Genomic DNA, 25,010 nt, shown 5'->3' on the forward strand with positions numbered 1-25,010 from the left:
TTCCCTAGCACTGAGCCAGGACAGTTAAAGCGGTCTCAAACCAGATTATTTCTGCAGTGTGTCTTGGACCTCACCTTTTTCTTTGCTCCACCAGATCGAAGATCTTCAGAAGCAACTGGCCGAGAAAGAAAATCTGGGCAAAGAGGTGGAGGTGCTCCGGAGCCGTCTCTCATCAATGGAGGTACTGGAGGTGTGTTTGGGGTACAAGAGAGTTGTCACCCTTGGTCTGGGTTCAAAATACAGGCAGTGGTTTGGACTGAGGTGGAAAGCAGTTATTTTAGGACATGGTTGGGACATGGCTGTGGATCACAAGGACCCAGGATCTCATTGGAGGAGTCAAGTGGATCTAGAAATAGAGACAGAGAGGTCCAGAACCAAGTCGTGCTAAGATGAGTTAGAGACAGCATGAGGCAAAAGGCCCATCAGTGAGTTTTGTGGCTTGGCAGGGCTATGAACGAACATGAATCTCTTGAATTTAGCAATTTTAGGTGTAACCCACTGATCCCTATTTAAGATTTAGGTGCCACCCAGTCCAGCTTTGTGGGGCCTCCAATCTTCTCTCAAACTGTTCTCTCTCTCTGTCTTTATCATGTGCAGAATGAGAAAGAAAACACCAGCTACGATATCGAAACCCTGCAAGACGAAGAGGGAGATCTGTTGGAGTTCCCAGGTATGGCAAAGATGGGAAGGATCTCTTTAGCTCGAGTCACAGAATCATAGGATCCTAGATCCCTGGTGGCTCAGTGGTTTAAATGCCATAGTACTGCAGCCACAAGGTTCTGAGTTCAATCCCAGGCGGCTCCAAGGTTGACTCAGCCTCCCATCCTTTCTTAGGTTGGTCAAGTGAGTCCCCAGCTTGTTGGGGGCAATTGGCTTACAGACTGTAAACCACTTGGAGAGTGCTGAGTTCACTGATAAGCGATATAGAAGTGTACTATTGTACTATTGCTAGTTCGAAGGAAGTCCAAGGGTCATCCAGTCCAGCAGGGACATAGCCAGGATTTTAGGGAGGGGGGGTCCAGACTAAGTGCCACCATTAGAATGGGGCTTGGGTGTGGCGGCGCAGCAGCACGCACCATTCATTTTTCTAATGGAAGGGGGGGTCCGGACCCCGAGAATCCCCCCCCCGGCTATGTCCCTGAGTCCAACTCCTGATCAACTCTTACCATCAGGAAGTTCTTCCTAATGTTTAGGTGGAATTGCTTCTCCTGTGGCTTAAGTCCAAACTGCACTCCCTCTGAAGTCACAATGAGGTGCCCAGGCATGCAATTGATGCTGGGAGCCTCGTTTTTTTACTTTGGAGGGAGCGATTCGTACCAGCGCCAGGTGGTATAGAGGGACATATGTGTAGATAGTTGCCTGGCATCACTCCGAGATGCCCAGGTAATGCGGGGGATTTGGGGCAGCTTTGGGTCCAGAATGGAGAGCGGTCCAGAGCATTCTGGCCAGTGTAGACTCAACCCCAGTTCCCAAACAAAACTCTACTTTTCACCTTTTTAAAACATTCCTTACGACAACATTATTTTGCTTGGAGATATATATATATTATTTTGATCTTTTAACAACATTGTAAGCAATACAGATCATTGTTTCATCAGTTCCTTATATATATATTACAGAATTTCCTACACACATTGTATATTTCTTGTACTTAATTTTGTTTTATCAAACCTTTTATTATTTTCCCTCTAACTTTACCCTTATCCACCTTTCTTTCCCCTTTCCCTCCCATCTATTCTATCCATTCATTCTCCATACTATTTCTTCATTTGGCATTTAGTTAAGCAATTGTTTTTTGTATTCTTTTCGTCACTATTTTCCAAAATAGTCTATCTGATAAATATAATCTGTCTGTGATTAAGTGTGTGTATAAATAACTATATACATCCATTTCCCTTTTAGATGTGCTACAAAATACATCGTTTGTTCCATTATACATTTTCCAATTATTCTTGTTTGCTTGGTAAACTTACATCGATGCAAGGTCTTAATACGTATATATTGTCTACATTTAGTTATAGACTTGGAAACTTGGTATACCCATCTATTTAATTATCGTCATTTAATTAATCTATTTAATTTGCTTCCATGTCCAAATCTAAAAGTGTTTATTTCCAGTGTTCTTTACAAAAGTTTTGGAGCAGGACCCAATCTTTATCCATATCATCCATCTTGGCTTGATTTCCATCATCATTTTGTGCGTAACCCATTATTTAAACAGTTTTACAATCAAATGCCACTATGGAAGCGTTTTATAAAAGAACTAGACTCGAGGGCCAAAGTTGGTTAACGTATAAAGATTTGTTAAAAAATGAAGATCAATCTTTTTTGATGAAATCCAGTAACAAAATAGAAAGAACGATTAATAAGAATTGGTTTTTACAGAGACAATTGATGGAAAGATTTAGAATTGACAGAAATGAATACGGATTTACAGAAAAAAAGAAATGAGATCGACAGTATTATTTTTGACCGGAGAAGAGGACACATCTCAAAATGTTATAAATTATTAAAGCAAAGAGATCTGGAGAACGAAAGTGTTAAACAATGTATGGTGAAATGGGCCCAAGACACGGGAGAAGCGATAGAAATGGATCCATGGGGGAAATCATGGCGTGATACTAACTCATTTAACTTACGTCAGAATTATAAAGAAAACTACATTAAGGCGCCTTACAGACGGGCCTAAGCGGCGCCGTCGTTGCACCAGGAATACGTGCGAGGGATGGCGCTTCCGGACGCGCCTTGCCCCTCGCGCGTATTCCGTATGGCAAGATGGCGGCGCCCTATACAGACGGGCGGTGCCATCTTGACATAACGGACGCACAGCGTCCGGACGTCTAAACCCGGAAGAGCCGTCGTGAGTGCGTGCTTTGGCACTTGCAGCGGCTCTTCCAGGTTGCCGGAAGGAGTGCGATTTCTGCACTCCTTTTTTGCAGCGCGGAGGAGTCGCGCGGTTTGGCTGCTGCGGCTCCTCCGCACTGCAACCGGCGGCGGTCTGTAACGGGCCTGTGATTCAACATAGATGGCACTTATCTCCAAGCGGGTTAAATAAGACGTATAAGGTTGGGAGCGGGAACTGTTGGAAATGTGGTAAACATAGGGGTACTTTCTACCATCTTCGGTGGGAAGAAGCAAAGAAATATTGGAAAAGAATACTCCTTTGGATGTCAAAAATTTTAGAGTTTACATTACCATTTAGTCCTCTATTGTCTCTTTTGAATATGACTGGTATGATAGAAAGAAAAATAGGGGAAAAAAATACAGACGGATTATGTTATATATGGTAACAATAGCCAGGCTTACATATGCTAGATACTGGAGACAGGAAATAACTCCAACGGATGGGGAATGGATAGATAGATTGGAGGAGGCAATGCAAATGGACATATTAACCGCACTGACGAGTGACTTCAAGATGGAAGAGAGAGAGAAAGAATGGGAATGCTTGGAAAGATGTAAGGGAATTAATGGACATTTAGAATTATAAGGAGTTATAAATGAATTATTTTTTAAGCCTTATGATTTAAGCATAGTTAGTACAATTGTTTAATTTTCTTGCTCGATTTGGACTATTGTTTATAATAAAAAAAAATTAAAAATACAAAAATATAAAATATTCCTTAGAGAAATATTTGCAAAGCGGTGGAAATCATTATGTTAGATGTCACGTCGTTCAGCCTCCCCCAACCAGGCTGGTTGGACTGCATCTCCCACTAAGTTTCAATCTGGATTTACTGATGTTGATGTGCTTTCTCTCCCCCCCGCCCCGTCCCCCCAATTGTCTTTTCTGTTTCGCAACTTAAGGAGCCGAGTGTTTGCTGTCGAAAAAGAGTTGGAGCGTCTCGACCGAAGACCTCTTGGCAACCCTGCAGGGCCAAGTGCAGTCGCTGACCCAGAAAAACAAAGAGCTGATGGAGAAAATACAGGTTATAAAAAAAGAAAAATGGCAAAAAGTACAGCCCCATCCATCCATGGCTTCTTTTCCTAGCCTTGGGGTACTGAGAAATGCACTTAATGACCATTTCTCTGCGTAACTCTGAGTTAGATTATTAGCCCAAGCACATTCTCTGGCTATTTAGGCTTTTGCACACTGCCTCTGAGCATTGTGAAGTTTCACTGAGCAGAACAAATAGGGTTTGGTTTGCTTCCACTGAGAGAAGCTGGCAGATATAATAGCCTCCTTGTCGTTCCTTCTTTGTTTGCAAATATACAAGAGAAGCCCAAGAGGAGGAAAGTGGAAAGAGTTTGGTAGTGAGCACTTAAGAGTTTATTCTTTCCTTCCTTCTATGTTGCACTCAATTCTGCCTTTCTCCCAAATGGGATTCAAGGCGGCTTGTTGTTGCTGATGTTGTGTGACTTCAAGTCATTTCCAACTTATGGCGACCCTAAGGCAAAGCTATCACAGGGTTTTCTTGACAAGTTTCTTCAAAGGGAGAAAGAAAGAGAGGATTCGAACCCAAACTCCAGAGCCCAACAGTCAAACCACTACACCAGGCTGACCCTGAGCAGTGGTTATGAGTACAGAACAATTGTTGTGTGCCTTCAAACTTGTCCAATTTATGATGAAAGTAACACAGTTTGACACCGCTTTACCTGCCATGGCTCCATCCTACATAATCCTGGGATTTGTAGTTTGGCGAGGCACCAGCCCTCTTTGGCAAAGAAGGCTAAAGACCTTGTATATCTGGAAGCCCCAGGATTCCATAGGATGGAGCTACAGCACTTAAAGCGGTGTAGATCAGTGATTCTTCCAGACGTTTTCAACATCAACTCCCCAAATTCCTGACTGTTGGTCATGCTGGCTGGGGCCTCTGGGAGTTGAAGTCCAGAATACCTGGAGGACCAAAGTTTGGGAATCACTTGTGTAGATGCATCCAAAGAAAACAGTAACAATAACAATGCCATCTTCTCTCCCTCTTCCAACTGATATTGTACTCTGTAGATCCTGGAGAATTACGAGAAGGACGAAAGTGATGCAGATGCTTCTGGTGACTTCATCCCCATCATTTTGTACGACTCGCTCAGGTCAGAATTTGATCGCCTGAAGGAGCAGCATGCCGAAGCCCAGGAGGTCTTGAAAACCCTTGAGGGTGCTGGGAACGACGAACCTTCTTGCAAACTCATCCCTGCGGAGGCTTACGAACAGCTCAAGGCTAACTACGAGAAGCAAATTGAAGCTCTCCAGGAAGCCCTGGAAAAGACCAGCTCCTTGGCCAACCAGGGCAACAGAGACCATGAACCTGATGGCAACTCAGGGGTAGGGCTGGAGGAAAATGGTGAAGTGGATACAGAGGTAAGGAATGGCGAGACTGAGGAGTTGGCCAAAGAGCTCAGCTCAATGCGGGAGAAATACCAGGCCGCATTGACTGAAGTGAAGCTCCTCCAAGAGCAGATCGAGTTGGGCATCCTATCCGTGGAGGACAAGGAGATTGCTGAGAACTCCAGGAGCGAACTGGAGACAGTCAAGGCCGCTTTGCATCAAGCGCAGGAGGACCTCAAGGACCGAGACCAGAAGGTGACAGATCTCGAACGGAAGCTCGTAGCCAAGGGGGAAGAAGTCGCCGGAGGCTATACCGCTGAGCAGTATGACGAGATGAAGACCTCGCTCAGCGTCTCTTTGGATGAGGTCTCCAGGGAGAAGGAGGCCCTTCAGGTCCGGTGTACCTCTGCCGAGGCTGAGGTGAAGGAGTTGAGGGAATCCTTGCGGGAGAAGAGCTGTGAGCTCGAAGAGGTCCGAGAGAGCTCTTCAAAGCATCTCCGGGAAGAGGCTGGAGAGCTGCGCAAAGAACTAGAAGTTACCATGAAGCACCGGGAGGATGCAGAAGCCCAGCTCAAGGGTCTCAGAGAAGGACGGCAGGCCCTGGAGGAGGAGCTGCAAGCCACCAAGCAGCGTCTGGCCTCCCAGTACATCCCCAAGTCGGAGCATGAGGACATGGTGGGGCAGCTGAAGGCCTCCCTTTCCGACGCAGAAGGGAAGCTGTTGGACCTAAAGGCGCAGCATGACTCGGCCCAGAAAAGGCTGGCGGAATTGCAGGCGAGTACAGAAAGCTACCGGCGTGAGTCGGTGCCCCTGGCAGAGCATGCCCGTGCCAAGGAACTCTTGGAAGGGACTTTGTGGGAGCTGAAGGCCAAAGCCAAGCTGTTGGAGCAAGAGTTGAAAGTCAAGGTGCAAGAGGCCTCGGGGCTCCAGGCCCAGCTGGATGAAGTCCGCCAGGCAGCAGTGTCCAAGGAGGCTCATGAGAAGCTGAAGGCCAGCCTGCAGGGGGAGATCGAGACCCTCAACGCCAAGCTGAGCGACCTGGAGCGGAAGCATGAGCGCACCTGCACAGAGGTCTTCCAGGTGCAGCGGGAGGCCCTCTTTATGAAAAGCGAGAAGCACGCGGCTGAGGCTCAGCTGGTGGCTGCCGAGAAGCAGCTGCAGAGTCTGCGGGCTGAATCAGCGAGGATCCAGGAGCTTCACAGCCACATCGAGGATTCAGCCAAACTGGTCAAGGAGAAGGACAAGAAGGTGAGTGCAGGGTCTTTGGAGGAAGGTGGCATTGCTATTGAGCCAAACTGGATCCCCAAACTCCTTTTCCACATACCTTCTGACTGTCCTGATTTGGCAGGGACAATCCCGATTAATCCTCTGCCATCTAACTTTCTCAGCTGCTTTTTAAAACGTCCCGGTTTCTCTCTCCTCCTCCCACTTTAGCCCTTCATCCTCCAAAACTTTTTTTTATGAGTGGCTATGCTAGGGACACCTTTGTTTTTTTGATTCTTCGGTGTGCTCAAACTAAAACGCACTGCAGAATAATCCAGTCTGAGACTGCTTTAACTGCCCTGGCTCAATGCTAGGGAGTTCTAGTTTATTGTGGTACCAGAGCTCTCAGACAGACGCGGATGATTTGGCACTAATAGTAGAAGAACCTAAAGAAAACATGCATAAAGTGATGAGTGAGATTGAAGAATTCGGGAAACACGCGGGATTAAAAAGTAAATAAAACAAAATCTAATTTTCTGGCCATTAATGTTTCAAAAAAGAATCAGAAAAAATACAAACAGAAACAAGTTGCTTATTTTGTAAAAGAAACACAAAATACCTAGGAATAACATTATCAGGGAAAAACTCAGAACTTTTTGATAATAACTATATTGATAATATCTACAAAGACGGAAAGTACTAAACCTTTCTATGATGGGAAGGATTGCTGCAATTAAAATGTCTATTCTACCTAAACTAATTTTCTTATTTCAAAATATCCCAATCATTCAAAATGATAGGATATTTAAACCATGGGAAACTGAAATTTCAAAGTTTATTTGGGGAGGTGGGGGTGGAAACCAAGAATAAAATGGAAATTAATGGCCTGTTACAGACTGCCAAAATAAAGCTGCTTCGGGTCTCTTTGGAGGTATGCTGTTTAAATGATGCCTGGGTCCTAAGAGTCCGGAGGCTGCGCCAAAGCCACACTCCATTCCTAAGCACTGGAGGGCAGCTTTGGTGCAGGTTCCAGATTCTTAGGGTGCATGCATCATTTAAACAGCATACCTCCAAAGAGACCCGAAGCAGCTTTATTTTGGCAGTCTGTAACAGGCCAATGAAAGATTCAAAGGATAGAGGTGTTCTCGGTGTGCCGGATCTAAAATTGTATTATTACGCAAGTGCATTTATTTGGATTTTAGATTGGATAACACTCAAAGATAAAAAAAATTATTAAATTTGGAAGGGTTTAATAAAACATATGGGTGGCATGGGTATTTGTGGTACCAAAAAACAGTTGTAAATAAAGAATTCGAAAACCCCGTAATCAGGAAAGCGTTATTACTAGTTTGGAATAAATTTAAGAATACATTTTACAAGACAAGGTCTGTAAAGGCATGGAAGATTGAAATAGTGTCACATACAGGAACTCCATTAAGATACTCAGAATTAATCAGTTGGGATGATCCAATACCAAAAAATAAGAACCGTAACAGAATCAGAAGAAACGAATTATAGTTGTTCATGGTTTCCATATAGGCAGCTCCAAGAAAGATTTAGGATAGACATCAAGACAGAAGGTATTACCGATATTGAGATAGACAAAATTATTTCCAAACCAAACAAGTCTAAAATATCAAAATTATATTTGTTATTTTTAGAAAGGGAGCTAGAAGACGAAGAGGTAAAAGAAACGACAATAAAATGGGCTAAGAATATAGGGCATCGCATAAAATTAGAAAGCTGGGAGAGATTATGGTGCCAGGATATTAAATTCACTGCATCCATGGATATTAGAGAAAAATATACTCAAGATGACACATCGCTGGTATCTTTCACCAAATAAATTAGCTAAAATGAAGAAAAAAGACAAAGGCGGGTTACAGACCGCCGCTTGCTCCGTGAGGGAGCCGTAGCAGCCACACCGCGCGGCTCCCGCGCAGAGCAAAAAAGGAGCTCCAAAATGGAGCTCCTTCTTGCAGCGCCTCTATGACATCGTGAGGCGCCGCTGGCGCATTCGCGATGTCATAAGCACCGCAACACGTCTGGACGCTATGCGTCCAAGATGTAAAGATGGTGGAGCCCGTATGAACAGGGCGCTGCCATTTTGTACGTATTCCATACGTACTAGGGTTAGGGGGGTGCGGAAGCACCGCCCCTTCCTAACCCTAATACGTATGGAATACGTATTTTTTGGCGGTCTGTAACCCGCCATAGGCAACTGTTGGAAATGCAAAAATAGGAATGGATCTTTCTATCAAATGTGATGGACCTGCAAAAAAGCAAATGATTTCTGGAAGAAAGTACATAACATCATTCAAAAAATATTGGATACACAAATTAAGTTTAAACCGGAGATCTTCCTACTGAACATATTTGAAGGTAAAGAAGAAAGGAGACATCTAAAAATATTATCATACCTAATCACAGCCGCAAGAATAACATCTGCGAGAAAATGGAAGGACAAAGACACCCCTTCGATGGATGAATGGTTAAATAAATCATTTGAAAGGCTAGAAATGGACAGGATAACCAGCATTATAAGAGGAAATAAAGACTGGGAAACTTTTACAAACCTTTGCAAAAACTTTTGGTCATGAACCAGATACCTCAAAAGGCGATAAATAATAGTTATAGAAATTGATCCACATAAAATAAAAAAGAAAGGATGGATTAAATAAAATACAAAGTAAAAAACAAATTATCCCATGTTTTGAAACTTGCTATCGCAAACAGTGAATTCCCGGGAAACATAATAAGATCACGATTATATTAAGCAAGTAAGTAGTAGAGAGAGCTTACCCCCGAAAGGAAAAGTAACAGGTATAAGAAAATAATATAGGAATATTTAAGATATATTTCTACATCTATTATATATTGAAAGCCTCACAATCGATAATCTTAGCGAAATGATAATAACGTGATACAGAAGGCAAGCATGCATACAGAGGCTATGGATTAATATGGTTATGCGATTCTAAATTGCGTTTGTATTTAAACACAGGTCAGATAACTCCCCAAAAAGCAGAAAAATAAAACTGCTAGAGAAAAAGAAAAACTGTAAGAAATGGCTCAACTAAATGCTGAACGAAGTAAAGCTAAATAGGAAAGGATATAAGGGTGGGTGGGTGGTGGAGGGTCTTTTTCTTTCTGTATTTTTCTTTTCTTCTTTTGTTTGTGAATAAACATAAAAATTTATTAGTGTTGTAATAAGAAAGTTCAACAAGCAATATAATAGGGACTGAATCGTATTTGGCAAATTGTAGCAGCAGAGAAAAGGAACTCTGCAGCGATTTCTGTTATGTGTTTATTATTAGTGTCTGCTGACCAATAAACCGAATATTTAAGGGGGTCTTAAGAGGGGTGTCCTCTTCCTGCAGATCACAGAACTTTCGAAGGAAGTCTTCAAGTTGAAAGAGGCTCTCAATGACCTCTCCGAACTGTCCGGCGCGACATCTCCGAAAGCATCCTCCCCGCAGAAAGCGGAGAACCGTCAGGAAGCAGCCGCACTCCAGGGCAAAGTCAAAGATCTGGAGCAACAGCTGGTGGTGAGTAGCTTGTGGACGATGGGTGGAAGAGTGACAGAGAGGACCAGGGATACATAGGACATCCGTAAACGTACTCCTCCGACCACACAGATTGTCCCTAGAAACAAGAAATCCAAAGCAGTGCAAAAATCAATGTCGTTTGGCACCACTTTAATTGCCACGGCTCCATCCTATGGAATCCTGGGATTTGTAGTTTGGCAGGGCACTAGAGCTTTTTGTCAGAGGAGGCTAAACACCTCATGAAACTTCAGACCTCACAATTCCACAGCATGGAGACATGGCAGTTAAAGCAGTGTCAAACTGCATTAATTCTTCAATGTAGGTACACCCCTCGAAGGAAGAAGGCTCGCAGGAAACTACAGTAGTTAAAAGATCCTGCAGGTTAGACAAAGGCATTACAGTTATTGCTAGACCTGTAGATCTCTTGGGGGGCGGGTGGGGAGGAATAAATAAATCTGGCACTTGTCACCACATCTTGTTGCGTGACGATCCACAAGTTAATAACGCACCAAGTGGAGAGGTATTTTCTTACTTCTGTTCTGAATTTGCTGAAACACCCATCTGTCTGTAACTCTATCTTATCTTCCTTTCTATCCATCCATCTATCTTTCCTTTCTATCCATCTATCCATCCATCTATCTTTCCTTTCTATCCATCCATCTTTCCATCCATCCCATCCCTCCATCCCATCCCATCATCCCTCCATCGATCCATCCATCAATCCATCTACTGTATCTATCTATCTGGTTTATCTGCTGCATTTCTCCCAAATGCATGGTTTCTGCCCTGAGCAGAATGGACTTCAAGTGCAAACACAGTCACCTTACAATGGTGGCTAGTAAAATGTACTTCCATGTACTGAATCCCTGCAACTGGCACAGCGCCACAATAGATGGGTATGGTGGCCCACCGATCTTGTGCGGACAGTCTCTGCTTTGTAATTAATTCAGGAGACACAGATTAATTTGGGGACATTGAGTAGGCGTTCGGCTAAGTAATCTGGTTTCCCTGGATTAATACCCAAGGATGCCAAGATGAATTTTCCCATTTCTGATGTTTCTCAACTGCTTTAACTAGGGGCTGTGTTGCATGATCTCAGATTCAATGAGAAAGCAGAATTTTTCCTGCCCAGAGGTAGGAGCTGTTAAATCATTCTTTTCCACATCTCTCTGGTTGCAACTCTAGGCACAATTTGAAACGAAAACCAAAATGATGGCTAGCGATGTGATTAAGAGTGATGGTTACAAAAGGGTATTAACCTTCGCTCTGTATACACATCCCTTTACCTCCTTAAAAATTGACCATTGAAGGAGCTTTTACCTTTAGATTTTCTTTCATGCCCACTAAATGTACCCTTTCATTCCCTTTGGCTCTTTCAGTCATTAATCCAAGAAGACTACTCAAACATGGCGTTGATGTCTGGATCTTCTGGATGCTTTATGGCTGACATAATATTATGACTATGATGATGGTTATTAACTATTGCAATCTCCACTCCGTTATCTCAAGCAATGGTGGCTGATGGTTTCCATGTCAGTGCGTGTGTGTATGGGAAGGACAATGAATCTTTGCCAGGCTTTAGACCGAATGTCAAAAGTGCTATTCACGGTGCAGAACCTAACCACCACAATAGGGACTTCAGAATTTATGGTCCAAACAGTTACCCCTGTATTGGAAAATTGCAATAGTAACGGTCGGAAATCATGTTAGATGTACAAGGATGCGTTCACTAAGTCAACTCTGAGCAAGGGCTGCCCTTAGCCAATTCCGAGCAAGGACTGATGCTCCAATTTTAATTGGAATTGGAAAAGGCTGCACTGTTTGCTTCTTTAGGGTTCAGGCATCTCCACTGGCAAAGGTTGCTGAACGTACCTCTGGCCTCCAGTTTCACTCGTCTGTCTCTCTTTGGTTACAGGAGGCGGAACGGCGTCACAATAATATCGTTTCTCTGTACAGGGGCCACCTCCTCTATGCCATCCAGGTAGGTCAGCATGAGCCCTGGTTGCGGGGAGAAGGACGTTAGAGTTTTGGTATTTGTGTGCGTGTGAAAGTGAGTGTGCGCAAGCTTGTGGCATATTTGGAAAGCAGCGCACTCGGAAAGTTCCCCCATACAAATTCTCCTTGGAATGTACAGAGCCTTTAAATCAGTGGTTCCCAAATTTTGGTCCTCCAGATGTTTTGGACTTCAGCTCCCAGAATTCCTGACAGTTGGTCAAGCTTGCTAGGGCTTCTGGGCATCCAAATCCAAAAACACCTGGAAGTGGTAGGGGATATTTTCTTAAAAGCTAGGTATCTCAACTTCAAATAGACAGATCCAGTCTCTCTTACTGGTATTTTCAATATCTGAAATCACATTAAATATTTGAAGTGATGTCCTATTGAGGACAGAGCAAGCTTGTTTTCTGCTGCCCCAGAGACCAGGATGTGGAGCAATGGATTCAAACTACAGGAAAAGAGATTCCACCTCAACCTTAGGAAGAATGCCCTGATGGTGAGAGCAGTTTGATGGTGGAAAATGCTGCCTTGGAGTTTGTTGGTGTCTCCTTCTTTGGATGATTTTAAACAGAGGCTGGATGGCCTTCTGTCAATGGGGGTTCTTTGACTGTGAGTTCCTGCATGGCAGAACGGAGTTGGACTGGATGGCCCTTGGGGTCTCTTCCAACTCTAGGATTCTATATAAGAGATTTAGCCCTGGGTAATGCTGAGCCAGATGCTAATCTGACAGTGTCCTCATTTAAGTTTGCCAGTAAACTGTCAATTGTCTGCAAATCCCACATTAATAATGCCGCCCACTCAAGTAACTGTTGAAGGAACTTACATAAGGATGTAAGAGGAGCCCCAGACCTGGATCAGACTCAAGACCTCTCTAGTCCAGTGTGTTTTCCCCCCACAGATTGTAGAATCATGGAGTATTGGAGGCAAACAGGGTTACAAGGGTCCCCTAGTCCAGCCCCTTGCCATGGAGGAACATACAACATAAGGACTGCCAAAAGATGGCCATCCAGCCTCTATTTAAGGACCTGCACAGAAGGAGATGGCTGGCTCATATGATAAACTGCAGTAGTTTCATGGAAGATAGTATGGATCATAGAACTGTAGAGTTGGAGGAGACACCAGAGGCCATCTAGTTCAACTCCCTTCTGCCATGCAGGAAGACACAACTAAATAATAATAATAAACAATAATAAAGGACTCCTAAAAGATAGCCATCCAGCGTGAAAACCCCCAAAGAAGGAGACTCAACCACCTTCGGAGACAGCATCTTCCACTGTCGAACAGCTCTTGCTGTCAAAAGGTTCTTCCTGAAATCTCTTTCCCTGCCATTTGAATCCACTGGTTCGTGTTAAATCTGATAAAGACAGCTTAGTTTGATCTTTGCATTTGAACATGACATGCCTCATTGCAAGCTGTGTTTCCGTCGCTTTAAAAAGCAAGATCACAGACGGGTTTCTTTGTTCACAACAGCTTTACCATGATGTCGGATAACAGAGAGCTGTGTAACGTTCAGACAAAGCCCGACGCTCTTGGGCCAAACTTGTCAAGGTCTGCTTGGCACCAAAACAGTCCTCCGACTTACCCTTCTTTGCTCTGTTACCTTCCAGGGTCGCATGGATGAAGATATCCAACGGATTCTCTTCCAGATTCTGAAAATGCAAAGACTCCAGGAGCAAGGGAGATGAAACGGAGGAGAGACCACGGATCTGAACTGGCGGGGTTGGGACGGTGGGCTTTTTTGTTCTGGAAGCATGATGGAGAACATCTCAAGGTGTTTCCTTCTCCATCCTCACACAAGCCAGCTCAAGCCCGGAGGGTGGCGGTGGCGCCGTTGAAGCTCGCTGCACCAAATGTATGGGTCTTCCAAATCCTGTTCCTCTCGACTTTATTCTTCCTGGTCTTTTGGAGGGTCAGGAAGGAGGTGTCCACCACCACCACCATCTTGTCCTCCCCAGAAGCTCTGTGCCTTTCAAACAGCTTTGCAGTAGGCAGAAATGCGTCAACGTCCACCGGGCTTCCACTGTTGCGCTTCCACGCTGCACCTGTTGAATTTCCTCCCACGACGGCGGCATCCGAGGCACAAGGTGGTTCTTGAAGAGGCAGAAGGGGAAAGACGAGAAACTTAGAGGGGGACTCAATTTGCCTGGGTCAATGGCAACTAGAGCAGGCGGCAAGTTGTTCGCCACTGCTGTTGTTGTTGTTGCCTTCGAGTCGTTTCCGACTTATGGCGACGACTCTAAGGCGATTTCTTCCCCTGAGGCTGAGAGAGCATGACTTGCCCAAAGTGGGTTTCATGGCTAAGCAGGGAATTCGAATCCTGGCCTCCAGGGTTGTAGTCCAAGACTCAAACCACCACACCATGCTAGCTCTACCTGCCCCCAAAGAGCCATTGTAAGGGCTTTTTATAGGGCTAAGGTTGCTAATCAACTCTCAGCCATACAACTTGCCAGGGGCTGGTCACTCATTCTAGGCCTCGCCTACCTTGCAAGGTTGTTGTGAGGATAAACGACAGGGATAATCTGAATTTTGACCAGGCGTAGGTGGGCAGGTGAGGGAAACAGAAGGATGGGACGCTGGTGTTTTTTGGGATCCCCTTCAGGACAGGGCTGTGTTTATACTGTGATTCTGCCTGAGTGCCTCACGAAATGTGAAACTGGGCAAAAGAATTTAAATCCCTATCCTAAGCACTTATTGGTGTCTTTATTTAAAAGCAGGTTTCTAGTCCACAGGGGAGCACTGCTGAAAGCTCAGCCGACGGAAGAGCAGCTGAAGCTTGCAGTGCTCTAGTGATGCCCAAACTTTGGTCTTCCAGGTGTTTTGGACTTCAATTCCCAGAAGCCCCAACTGTCAGGATTTATGGCAGCTGAAGTCCCAAACTTCTGGATGACCAACGTTTGGGAATCGTGAATGGTTCCCAAACTTTGGTCTTCTGGGTATTTTGCACTCCAGTTCCCAGGAGCCCCAACTGTCAGGACTTATGGGAGCTGAAGTCCCAAACCTCTGGAGGACCAATGTTAAGGAATCACGAACGGTCCCCAACCTTTGGTCCTCCGTTAGTTTTGGACTCCAACTCCCAGAAGCCTCAGCCAACCTGGCCAAGAGTCAGGAATGATGGGAGTCCAAACCGTCTGGAGGACCAATTGCTCTATGTACACTTCCCATTCAGTTCAGTGTGGCTTACTCCTGAGTAGACACGCTTAGGTTTGTGCTGTAAATATGACTTTCCAGGGGAAAGGTGCTGTGTAGCTTCTTATATCCTTTCCCCTCCTGACTGACAAAACTTGAATAAATTATACACATTGCAAAAAGGAAGATAGGTTCAATGTGTTTCAGCACACACCTTCCATAAGTAAATGAAAGCATCTCGAACCTTCTTGAGTCCATTCGAAAGCTTCTTGCAAAATGCCTCCAGCGATGACATCTTCTTTCACAATCTTCCATTTTTCTTGTGAGTCAGCAGTGTGATGCAGCAGCTAAAGAAGCCAATACGATCCTAGGCTGAATCAATAGGAGTATAGCGTCCAATAACATCTGATCCTCCGATCAGGAGAGGTTCCCCAACCTTCATCTAGAATGCAAGGAGAACGTTGTACCCTCTCCCTGAGGACAGGTAAACACCGCTTCTTAAGACCTAGGAGTCTCAGTGGACCACAAGCTAAACATGAGCCAACGTTGTGGTGCAGCAGCTAAAAAAGCCAATACAATCCTAGACTGCATCAATAGAAGTGTAGTGCCTAAACTGATGGAAGTAATAGCGAAACTCTATTCTGCTTTGGTCAGGCCTCACTTGGAATAATGTGTCCAGTTCTGGGCAACACAATTCAAAAAGGATGTTGACAAAATGGAGGGTGTCCAGAGGAGGGTGAGCAAAATGGAGAAGGGACTGGAAACCATGCCCTGTGAGGTAAGGCTTAGGGAGCTGGGGATGTTTAGCCTGGAGAAGAGATGGTTAAGAAGGGATATGAGAGTCCTGTTTAAATATTTGAAGGGATGTGATACTGAGGAGGGAGCAAGCTTGTTTTCTGCTGCTCCAGAGAATAGGACCCAATGGAGCAATGGATGGAAGATACAGGAAAAGAGATTCCTTCTCAATGTTAGGAGGAACTACTGGATGGTAAGAGCTGTTTAACAATGGAAGATGCTGCCTTGGAGTATGGAGGAGTCTCCTTCTTTGGAGGTCTTTAAACAGAGGCTGGATGGCCATCTGTCAGGGATGCTTTGATTGAGAGTTCCTGCATGGCAGAATGGGGTTGGACTGGATGGCCCTTGGGGTCTCTTCCAACTCTAGCATTCTATAAATGATAGCCATGTTTAAACATTTGAATGGATGTCCCATTGAAGATGGAGGAAACTTGTTTTCTGCTGCTCCAGAGACAAGGGACCTGGAACAATGGATGCAAGCCCCAGGAAATGAGATCCCAGCTTAACATTAGCCTAACATACAATCGCATCTGAGGAAGTAGACTGAAGTCTAGGAAAGCTCACACTGCCAATTTCTTAGTCTCAAGGGTGCTACTAGATCTCTCTATGATACGAGAGCCCTGTATTGAATATTGGGTGCCATGTTGAGATGGAGCAAGCTTGTTTTCTGCTGCTCCAGAGAATAGGACACAATGGAGCAATGGATCCAAGCTGCAGGAAAAGAGGTTCCACCCAAACATTAGGAAGAGCTTCCTGACAATAAGAACTCTGGAGTTAAGTGTTCCCTAAATCTTGTGTCCTCTAGATGTGTTAGGACTACAGAAACTCATTTTCCAGAACTAATCCAGTTTGACATCACTTTAAGTGACACAAAATCCTGGGATTTGTAGTTTCCCATGGTCTTTGTGCCCCTTCCCTCAGAAACTAAAAATCCCAAGACTCTCAGGAATCAGCTGTTAAAGGGTTAACAGTACTGGCAATTTTGCCCTTTTCAAACATGGCCGCCAAGGCATCATAAGCGAGCAAAGAGGCAGTACGAGGACCCTTTTTGGCCCTTCCGGTTCGCCGTAGTTTGGCTTTTTCAAGATGGCGGCGCCCAGGAGAGTCCGCAGCGGAAAGCTGTGGGATGGTTTGCTGGCCTCCGCGTTCTTCCTCCAGCTCTTCCTTTCGGCGGCCGGGGCGGATGAAGCTTCCGCCACGGCCGAGTTCGACGTGAGGCCCGGCGGCATGGTCCACTCGTTTTCCAAGAGCTTGGTAAGCGACGCGGAGCGGGAGCGAGGTGGCAAGCGCTGATTGGCGGAGCCGCTCTTAGTCCCGATAAAGGCGGCTTCTGATTGGCTGAGGCGCGGGGAGTCAAATTCTGATTGGGCGCTGGAGGTAGCCGGGTTTCCAAGCTAGAGAAGGCGAAAGGGAATGGAATGGTTCGTGTGGGGAAAATCATTAGCGCCCACTGATTGGTTGAGCCGCTCTTGGGCCCCATAAAGACGGCTTTTGATTGGTTAAGGCGCGGCAGAATAGAATTTTCACAAGAAGTAGAGGCGCCGCCAAGCTAGAGAAGGCGAAAGGGAGTGGGGGAATCATAGGCGCCCGTTGATTGGTTGAGCAACTCTTGGGCGCCGTAAGGGCGGCTTCTAATTGGTTAAGGCGCGGCGGAATAGAATTCTCACAAACAGACTTGGAGACGCATTACCCAATGCGCTGCTATCTGACCTAGGAAGCTAAACCGGGTCAGCCATGGTTAATCCTTGGATGGGAGACCGACAAGGAATCCAAGGTGCTCTTGGCTCTATTTCGGAGGAAGGAACTGGCAAAGCCACCTCTGAGTCTCCCTGGCCTAGGAAAACCCCATGAAATTCATAAGGCAACTTGAAGGCACACAAAGATTCTGTCTGATCTTGGCTAAGCAGGGTCAACCCTGGTCAGTTCTTGGATGGGAGACCGCCAACGAATCCCAAAGGAACTAGCAAAAGCCACTTCTGAAATTCTGTTACCCAGTATATCATAGTTTAAAACATGAAATGCCTTAAAAGGCACCAGTTGAGGGAAATAAATGTTTGGATTTAACACATACCTCACAACCAGATTCTGTCTGCTCTTGGGTTCTAAGCAGGGTCAGGCCCGGTTAGTATTTGGATGGGAGCCTGCCAACAAAGACCTCAAATTTCAGGCTCAGTTTCAGAGGAAGGAACTGTCACAACCGTCTCTGAGGATTCGTTGCTTAAAACACTATAAAATCCATGAGGTGGACCTAGGACTTGAAGGCACACATACACACAAACGCTGCACTCCTCTCTGATCTTGGAAGCAGAGCAGGGACAGGCCCGGTTAGCACTTGGATGGGAGACCGCCAAGGAATACCAGTTGCAGTACGTTTCAGAGGAAGGAACTGTGGATTCCTTGGCTAGGAAAACCCTACGAAATGTATGGCGTCTCCATAAATTGACAAGGGACGTGAAAGGCATACGGACGCGCAAATACAATGCTCTTCTGTCTGGTCTTGGAAGCTAAGCAGGGTCAGCCCTGGTTAGTCCTTGGATGGGAGACTGCCAGGGAATAACGTGTTGTAAGAAAAAGGAGGAGTGAAAGTAGGAGGAAGCAACATTAACAACATAAGATATGCAGACAGCATCATAATATTAGCAGAAGACACTCATGAAAGGTAGAGGGGAGAAGAAAGAGGGGAAGACCACAAACCAAATGGATAGACTCAATTGGGGTCATGGGAGAGTGCTTGCAGGATCTGGAAGGCAGTGGAAGATGGGGATTCGTGGAGATGTCTCACCCACAGAGTCGGAAAAGACTCGCGGGCAGTTAACAACAACAACCCCATATTTTAGAGGAAGGACCTGGCAAAACCACCTCTGCTTTGCCTAAGAAAACCTTACGCAACCCATGGAGTCTTCATAAGTCGACAGGCGACTTGAAGGTACATACACACCCACACAGGCGTGTAGGATTGTGTTACGAGATTGTTTTCTCTCCCTTTCATTTCCAGGCCTTAAAGAGTTTCAGGAATGGGGAAGGCGTGCTCCCGTTGCCACAGCAGAGCGCCTTGTTTATTTGATAGTAACCTGCCCTGTGCTCATTCGGAAGCCAAGGGGATGTTTGTTCTCTTGGTTGAGATAACCAAGGAGGACTTGGTTTTTACACAGGCTGCATCAAGTGCAGGACTCAAAGTCCTGTAAGACCAGAATCAGATGACCAAACTACACCCATCCCTCCATATTTGAGGCTTTGATATTTGCGGATTTGATTATTCACGGGTTTGATTAATGTGTTCTCTCTAGGAATATCTACGTCTTTCCATGTAACACTATGGTCAACTTGAACCAAAAGTTGCCCTGAAAGACCTAGAGATTCCTAGAGAGAATACTCTACTAGGCCTTTGTAGCTCCTCCATTGGAGTTCTATGGTCAGTGTCTGTCGGACGTTGACCACAGAGTTGCCCTGGAGGACCTAGAGATTCCTAGAGAGGACACTTTCCTAGGCCTTTGTAGCTCCTCCAGTGCAGTTCTGTGGTCAGTGTCTGTCGGACGTTGACCACAGAGTTGCCCTGGAGGACCTAGAGATTCCTAGAGAGGACACTCTCCTAGGCCTTCGTAGCTCCTCCATTGGAGTTCTATGGTCAGTGTCTGTCGGACGCTGGACACAGAGTTGCCCTGGAGGACCTAGAGATTCCTAGAGAGGACACTCTGCTAGGCCTTTGTAGCTCCTCCAGTGCAGTTCTGTGGTCAGTGTCTGTCGGACGTTGACCACAGAGTTGCCCTGGAGGACCTAGAGATTCCTAGAGAGGACACTCTCCTAGGCCTTTGTAGCTCCTCCAGTGCAGTTCTGTGGTCAGTGTCTGTCAGATGTTGACCACAGAGTTGCCCTGGAGGACCTCGAGATTCCTAGAGAGGTGTCCTCTCAGGTAAAAACGTGATGTTTTTGTTATTTGTGGTTTTTCCATATTCACGGGGGCTTTGTGCCGTAGCAAATAGGGAGGGACAAGTGTAATTTTTTCAGTCGTGTGTTGTATATTGTAATTAGGTGCAGCTTTGAATTGGATGCAGGTGTTCCGCAAGAGACAAGAATGTCTATTTCCACAGCAGAAGTTATAGATGCATAATATTTATGATTATTATTGAGAGCCATCATAGCGTAATGGTTTCAGGGTTTGCCTGCAATCCTTGAGACCCGGGTTTGAATCCCAGCTCGGTCATGTAAACCGACTGAGTGACCTTGGGTAAGTCACACTCTCTCAGCCTCAGGGTAAAGCAAAGGCAAACCTCCTCTGAACAATCTTGCTTGCAGGCCACCATAAGTCAGAAACGACTCAAAGGCCTTGTTAGTACCTTGTGTGCAATAAATATTCACCACGCTGAGATCTTTGGAATAGAAGGCAGGATGGAAATACTTTAATAAATAGGCGATGGAAAGAGAAGAAGTGTTTCAAAACCCTTATTTCTGTTCTTTCCTCCAGGGAGACTATACCTGCACTTTTACCTACGCTGCTCAAGGTGGGACCAATGAGGTGAGTTCCTTCTATCCTTACATTATATTGCTTTACATTCTGTGCTAGTGACCATCTTGTCGTCCGAAACCAATTCTGTGAGACGCTGCTGGGAGAGAAGGTATGAGCTACAGCATGTTAGCTAGTTGTGCTTCCATTGGTTTTAATGAGGAAAGGAACATTGTCAGTTTGTGAAGTCGAAGGCATTCATGGCCGGCATCCATAGCTTTTGTGGATTTTTCGGGCTATGTGGCCATGTTCTAGAAGAGTTTATTCCTGACGTTTCGCCAGCATCATTTTCAGCTTTGATTTGAGCGGGTGGCGTGGGCCATGTTTGGCATTTATTGTTGGAGAGGTATTGGATTCTACCTGCCATCCGCACAGTTCCCTTTTCCCAGCATGTTTTGTAGTTGTGAGTTAACAGGATCTATGGGATAGGAAATGTCAAAGCATGTATGTACCAAAGCTGATCTCTGTGTCTCTGTCTCTCTTCTCTTCCCAGCAATGGCAGATGAGCATGGGCATCAGTGAAGACAACTTGCTGTTTTCTTGTTCGGTCTGGAGGTGTGTATGCAACCTTGCAGCCTTCCAAAATTATATGTAATTAAAAAAAAAAATAACGGGGACCGTAGCAAATCGTTGCTGCATGGGTTTGAAGGCATTGCCACAGTGCAGAATCAGTGCAGTTGGAAAATGTTTTAACTGCCATGGCTCAGTGCTGTGGAATTGTGGGACTTGTGGTTTTTTGTGGCACCAGAGCTCTCTGACAGAGAAGGCTACATGTCTCACAAAACTACAGTTCTCAGAACTCTAAAACATGGAGCCTTAGCCATTCCATCGGTGTCAAACTGCATTATTTGTACAGTGCAGATGTACCCATTATTCACCCCTTTTCTGCCTTAAGGTGTCTTCCCCACCTCGACTTTTTTGTGCTTTCCTTTTGCGCATGGCAGAAATAAAAGGATTATTTTGCCTTGGCATTTTCCTAGTCCCCATGTTTGTGGGATTTCCTGCTTTGCCCCCATACCTTGAGCTCAGCAGACAAGAAAAAGATTTCCACGTCTGCCAGGGTTGATCCATGGCTCTCAGGTTTGCTCTGTTCCACTCACAGTAAAGGGGAAAACACCAGATGGAATATGGTTTTATTCATTTGTTTTATTATTTGCTAGCTTTTTTCATTGCTTTCTGGCCCATCAGGACTTCCAAAGCGATGCACGGCAAAAATAATAATAAAAAGGTTCTTTGAAAAGCATATTAAAAATCAACGAAGCTACCTGCATTCAAACAATACTTCAAAGCAGTTTGAAAAGCTCACCAGTTTTTAAGCACCAAAGGCCATCCAGAATAGTTGGCCCTCGATATCCTTGGGGGATTTGTTTTGTCTTAACTGGGCAACTGGTTACCAGGATTGCAGTTACTAGGATGTAGTACAATGACATCCAAAATACACAAAAGTGATACCTTTATTGGGCCAACCCTTCACTTTTTAAGGCCTATGACTAACATCGCCATATTTTTCTTTATCCTGTATGATTTGCAACCCCTTTGTCTGACGAAGAAGCCAGTGAGGCTTGGAGAGCTTGCAACATGTATTTTATGCATTTTGCTTGGTCAAATAAAGGTATCGCTTTGATCTGCTTGGAGAGGTGGGATATAAATAATAATAATGGTTCTTTAAATTTTGAATGTCATTGTATTTTGTCATTTATATGGGCAACACGGCTACCCCAGATATGTTTTCAGGTTGTGTAAGGTAATCTCAAACCATGATTTAACAGCCTGCCTGTCTTTGGGCTTTGTAACCATGGTCTCCCGTTTCTGACAAAACAGGAAACGGTGGTTTAATGGTTAACAAAAGTTAACCACACAAACACACACAAAGGCTTCATGCACAGGGTAAATTCTCATCCGTATCTTGATCTACCAAGCTGAGATAACCATCATCCAAATGCAGTCAGTGTCTGTTTATCGCAGCATCAGGGGCCTTGGGTTCTTCAGCGTGACATAATTACTGTATGTAATCTTCCTTTCCTCTCTTCCCCGCAGCTGTCATCTTTTGCTTTCTCTTCCAGGCCCCAGGGGAAGTCTTATCTCTTCTTTACACAGTTCAAAGCCGATGTAAAAGGAGCAAAGATAGAGTACGCCATGGCCTATGTGAGTCTCTCTTCCGATTCTTTGCTCGGCTGAGGTGGGCGAGCGTAGAAGTCACAGCTATCACCCCAAAAAGAGGTGGTGCAGTTGTGCCATTGGATCACGCTGGAACCAGGCCAACATTATATGTTTTGCAGTAATGCCTGGTATAGTGGGGCTGCTTTTGAAGACTTTGAGAGTGAATACAGTACAACCTGCATTATGTGTGGGTTCAGTAACCCTGGTTTCACTTACCCATATCTGGGAAAATTATGGTCTCTCTCAGCATCTGGAGGTTCTCCAGCATGACTCTATGGTCTATGGAAATATATGGTTTGCCATTATCTCTGATTTTTGCTAACCATAGTAAGTCTGGGAATGTATCTCCTGCAGATACAGGGGTCATACTGTGCAGCTGAAAAGATGCTAATTCAACATATGGTGTGTGCTTTGTTGTTGTGCGCCTTCACGTGATTCCGCCATTTAGATTTCAAAGGAGATAAAGGGCCAAAACACACTGCAGAAATAATCCAGTTTGAGACCACTTTAACTGCCCTGGCTCAGTGCTTTGAAATCCTGAGAACTATAGTTCGTGGTGTCACCAGAGCTCTCTGATAGATGTCTCACAAAACTACAGTTCCCAGAATCCCCTACCATTGAGCCAGGGCAGCTAAAGCAGTGTCAAACTGGATTATTTCTGCAGTATGTTTTGGCCCAATCTCTAAAACGCTGAACCCTGTTACTAGAGTTGGGTCAGCACTGTGGATACCTCCTTTGGGATAGTCCTAAACTGAGTTCTTCACCTCGGAGAGCAGTTCCTTTGGAGTCTGCGATAAAGCCCAGAGTGAATTCACCACAGCCCTGACATGAAAACACAGCATTACCCTTTGGGTTTTCCTCCCTTGCCTGAACACCTTCTATCTTCCTTTAGTCCACAGCTGCATCTGGAGGACAGAATGACATCCCCTTAAAGGAAGAGGAATTTCAAGTGACCGAAACAGCAGGTGGGTCGTCAAAGAGGCACATTTGAGGACATACGAGCGTGGCAGACATGTTAGTGGAGAACTTCCCATTAACATGTCTCCCTGCCCTCTCTGTTTACACTCCTCTTCTGTTTTGACTTCTTCCCCTTCCAGTGACCCACAAGGAGGGCAAATTCCGGGCAGAGCTTTCCAAACTGCTCATCGTAGCCAAGACAGCTCATGATGAGCTATGAACCGATGACATCTTCCTGGCTGATTTTTCACAAGGACAATACATGGACCTTCAGATCAGTGCTGGGAGTTTTGTTTTGCAATGGGTGGGAGGGATTCTCTTTTATATATTTAATTACCATTTGAGCAGAACCTTGGGAGGCTATAGACAAACCATGTGCTGCTTTAGCATCCCAAACTGGCAGTCTACTGTTATGATGTCTTTTTGGGGTAATGTGGAGTGTAAGAATTTGCTTCTTTACCAGCATTCTCTTTTGGAGGTTGCCTCGAATGTGAAAAAAATTCACCACAGACATGGAAAACTAACTAGGGAGTGCTACCCACTTTCCTCAGTACCAGCATTTATAATCTGGTCCTTCAGTATCCAATCTGATGATGCTTGACAGCAGCTGTTTTACAACAGAGGCATCAAAAAAATCACAGAAGGTGTGATTTCTTTATATATTCCAGAAAGTTTTAGCACCAAAAAGTGGCTGCTTTTGATAAATTGGTTTAACAACTGCAGGAGAGCCCCATATGGGGATATAAAAGGTGAGCAATATACAAATAAATGTGAATATATATCTTAAGGTTGGTCTCCTTGCTGCTGCTGTTTCTGTTTTTCCTTTCATTGGGCCTTTATAACAGATGTGAGCCAGCTTTTGACACGATGCGGAGCAGTGGATGCAAACTACAGGAAAAGAGATTTCACTTAAACATGAGGAAGAACCTCCTGACAGTAAGAGTTGTTCAACAGTGGAATACATTCCCTTGGAGTTGGTGGAGTCTCCTTCTTTGGAGGTTTTTAAATAGAGGCTGGATGGCCGTCTGTTGGGGCTACTTTGATTTTGTGTTCCTGCATGGCAGGGAGTTGAATTGGTTGACCCTTGGGGTCTCTTCCAACTCTATGATTATATGACTGTACAGTCACCCACCCATCGAATGAGAAAAGCATCTGGCTATGTCACTGTAGCCAGGCGCAAAATGATTACGTTCTTCACTGATGTCCGCTGGTGTCCTCTCATCATTTTGCATCCTGTGTATAGATATAGCCAGATGCTTTCCCAATATCCCTCACTCCAACCTGGCATTCTCCGGCATGGAATGGCTATGCATCTGGTTCAGTCGATTAAACAGATGAGATTAAAACAGAACTTTGTGGAAACAACACAGTTTTTTAAAAAAGTTCTTTATTTCACATCTGCAAGTTCAGTCATGGAAAAGAAAAGAAAATCTCACAATTTTTGGTATTCAAGAAAATAGCA

At 44.9% G+C, this 25,010-nt stretch overlaps 2 protein-coding genes across 4 annotated transcripts in view; both read left to right on the top strand.

The window, feature by feature from the left end:
- ANKRD24 (ankyrin repeat domain 24) overlaps positions 1-15,306 on the top strand; it is a 28,299-nt gene extending 12,993 nt beyond the window's left edge. For 2 of the 3 annotated variants that reach the window (XM_089535556.1, XM_089535558.1), the window contains 7 exons: positions 95-190; positions 598-670; positions 3,808-3,929; positions 4,946-6,511; positions 9,847-10,014; positions 11,930-11,995; positions 13,617-15,306. In XM_089535556.1, the coding sequence (XP_089391682.1) occupies positions 95-190; positions 598-670; positions 3,808-3,929; positions 4,946-6,511; positions 9,847-10,014; positions 11,930-11,995; positions 13,617-13,694 (2,169 nt within the window). In that variant the 3' untranslated portion in view covers positions 13,695-15,306. The remainder of the gene's footprint in view (positions 1-94; positions 191-597; positions 671-3,807; positions 3,930-4,945; positions 6,512-9,846; positions 10,015-11,929; positions 11,996-13,616) is intronic. The other variant, XM_089535557.1, reaches the window with a different exon arrangement.
- Positions 15,307-17,001: 1,695 nt separating this feature from the next.
- Positions 17,002-24,335, top strand: MYDGF (myeloid derived growth factor). The gene is made up of 6 exons (XM_089535652.1): positions 17,002-17,184; positions 20,393-20,443; positions 20,925-20,986; positions 22,495-22,576; positions 23,484-23,556; positions 23,689-24,335. The coding sequence occupies exons 1-6, from the start codon at positions 17,017-17,019 to the stop codon at positions 23,766-23,768; spliced, it is 516 nt and encodes a 171-aa protein (XP_089391778.1). The 5' UTR covers positions 17,002-17,016; the 3' UTR covers positions 23,769-24,335.
- The last annotated feature ends 675 nt before the right edge of the window (positions 24,336-25,010 follow it).

Source organism: Sceloporus occidentalis, unplaced genomic scaffold (genome assembly GCF_023333645.1).
Source record: "Sceloporus occidentalis isolate IW3139 unplaced genomic scaffold, rSceOcc1.0.p SCAF_8, whole genome shotgun sequence".
NCBI classification, from domain to species: Eukaryota; Metazoa; Chordata; class Lepidosauria; order Squamata; family Phrynosomatidae; genus Sceloporus; species Sceloporus occidentalis.

What these genes read in the sequence shown, in the direction of transcription:
- MYDGF (XM_089535652.1), top strand. Translation starts at nt 17,017, where the DNA reads ATGGCGGCGCCCAGGAGAGTCCGCAGCGGAAAGCTGTGGGATGGTTTG. An exon ending in ACTCGTTTTCCAAGAGCTTG is followed by an intron (nt 17,185 to 20,392) that starts GTAAGCGACGCG and finishes TCTTTCCTCCAG; the next exon opens with GGAGACTATACCTGCACTTT. An exon ending in TCAAGTGACCGAAACAGCAG is followed by an intron (nt 23,557 to 23,688) that starts GTGGGTCGTCAA and finishes TTCCCCTTCCAG; the next exon opens with TGACCCACAAGGAGGGCAAA.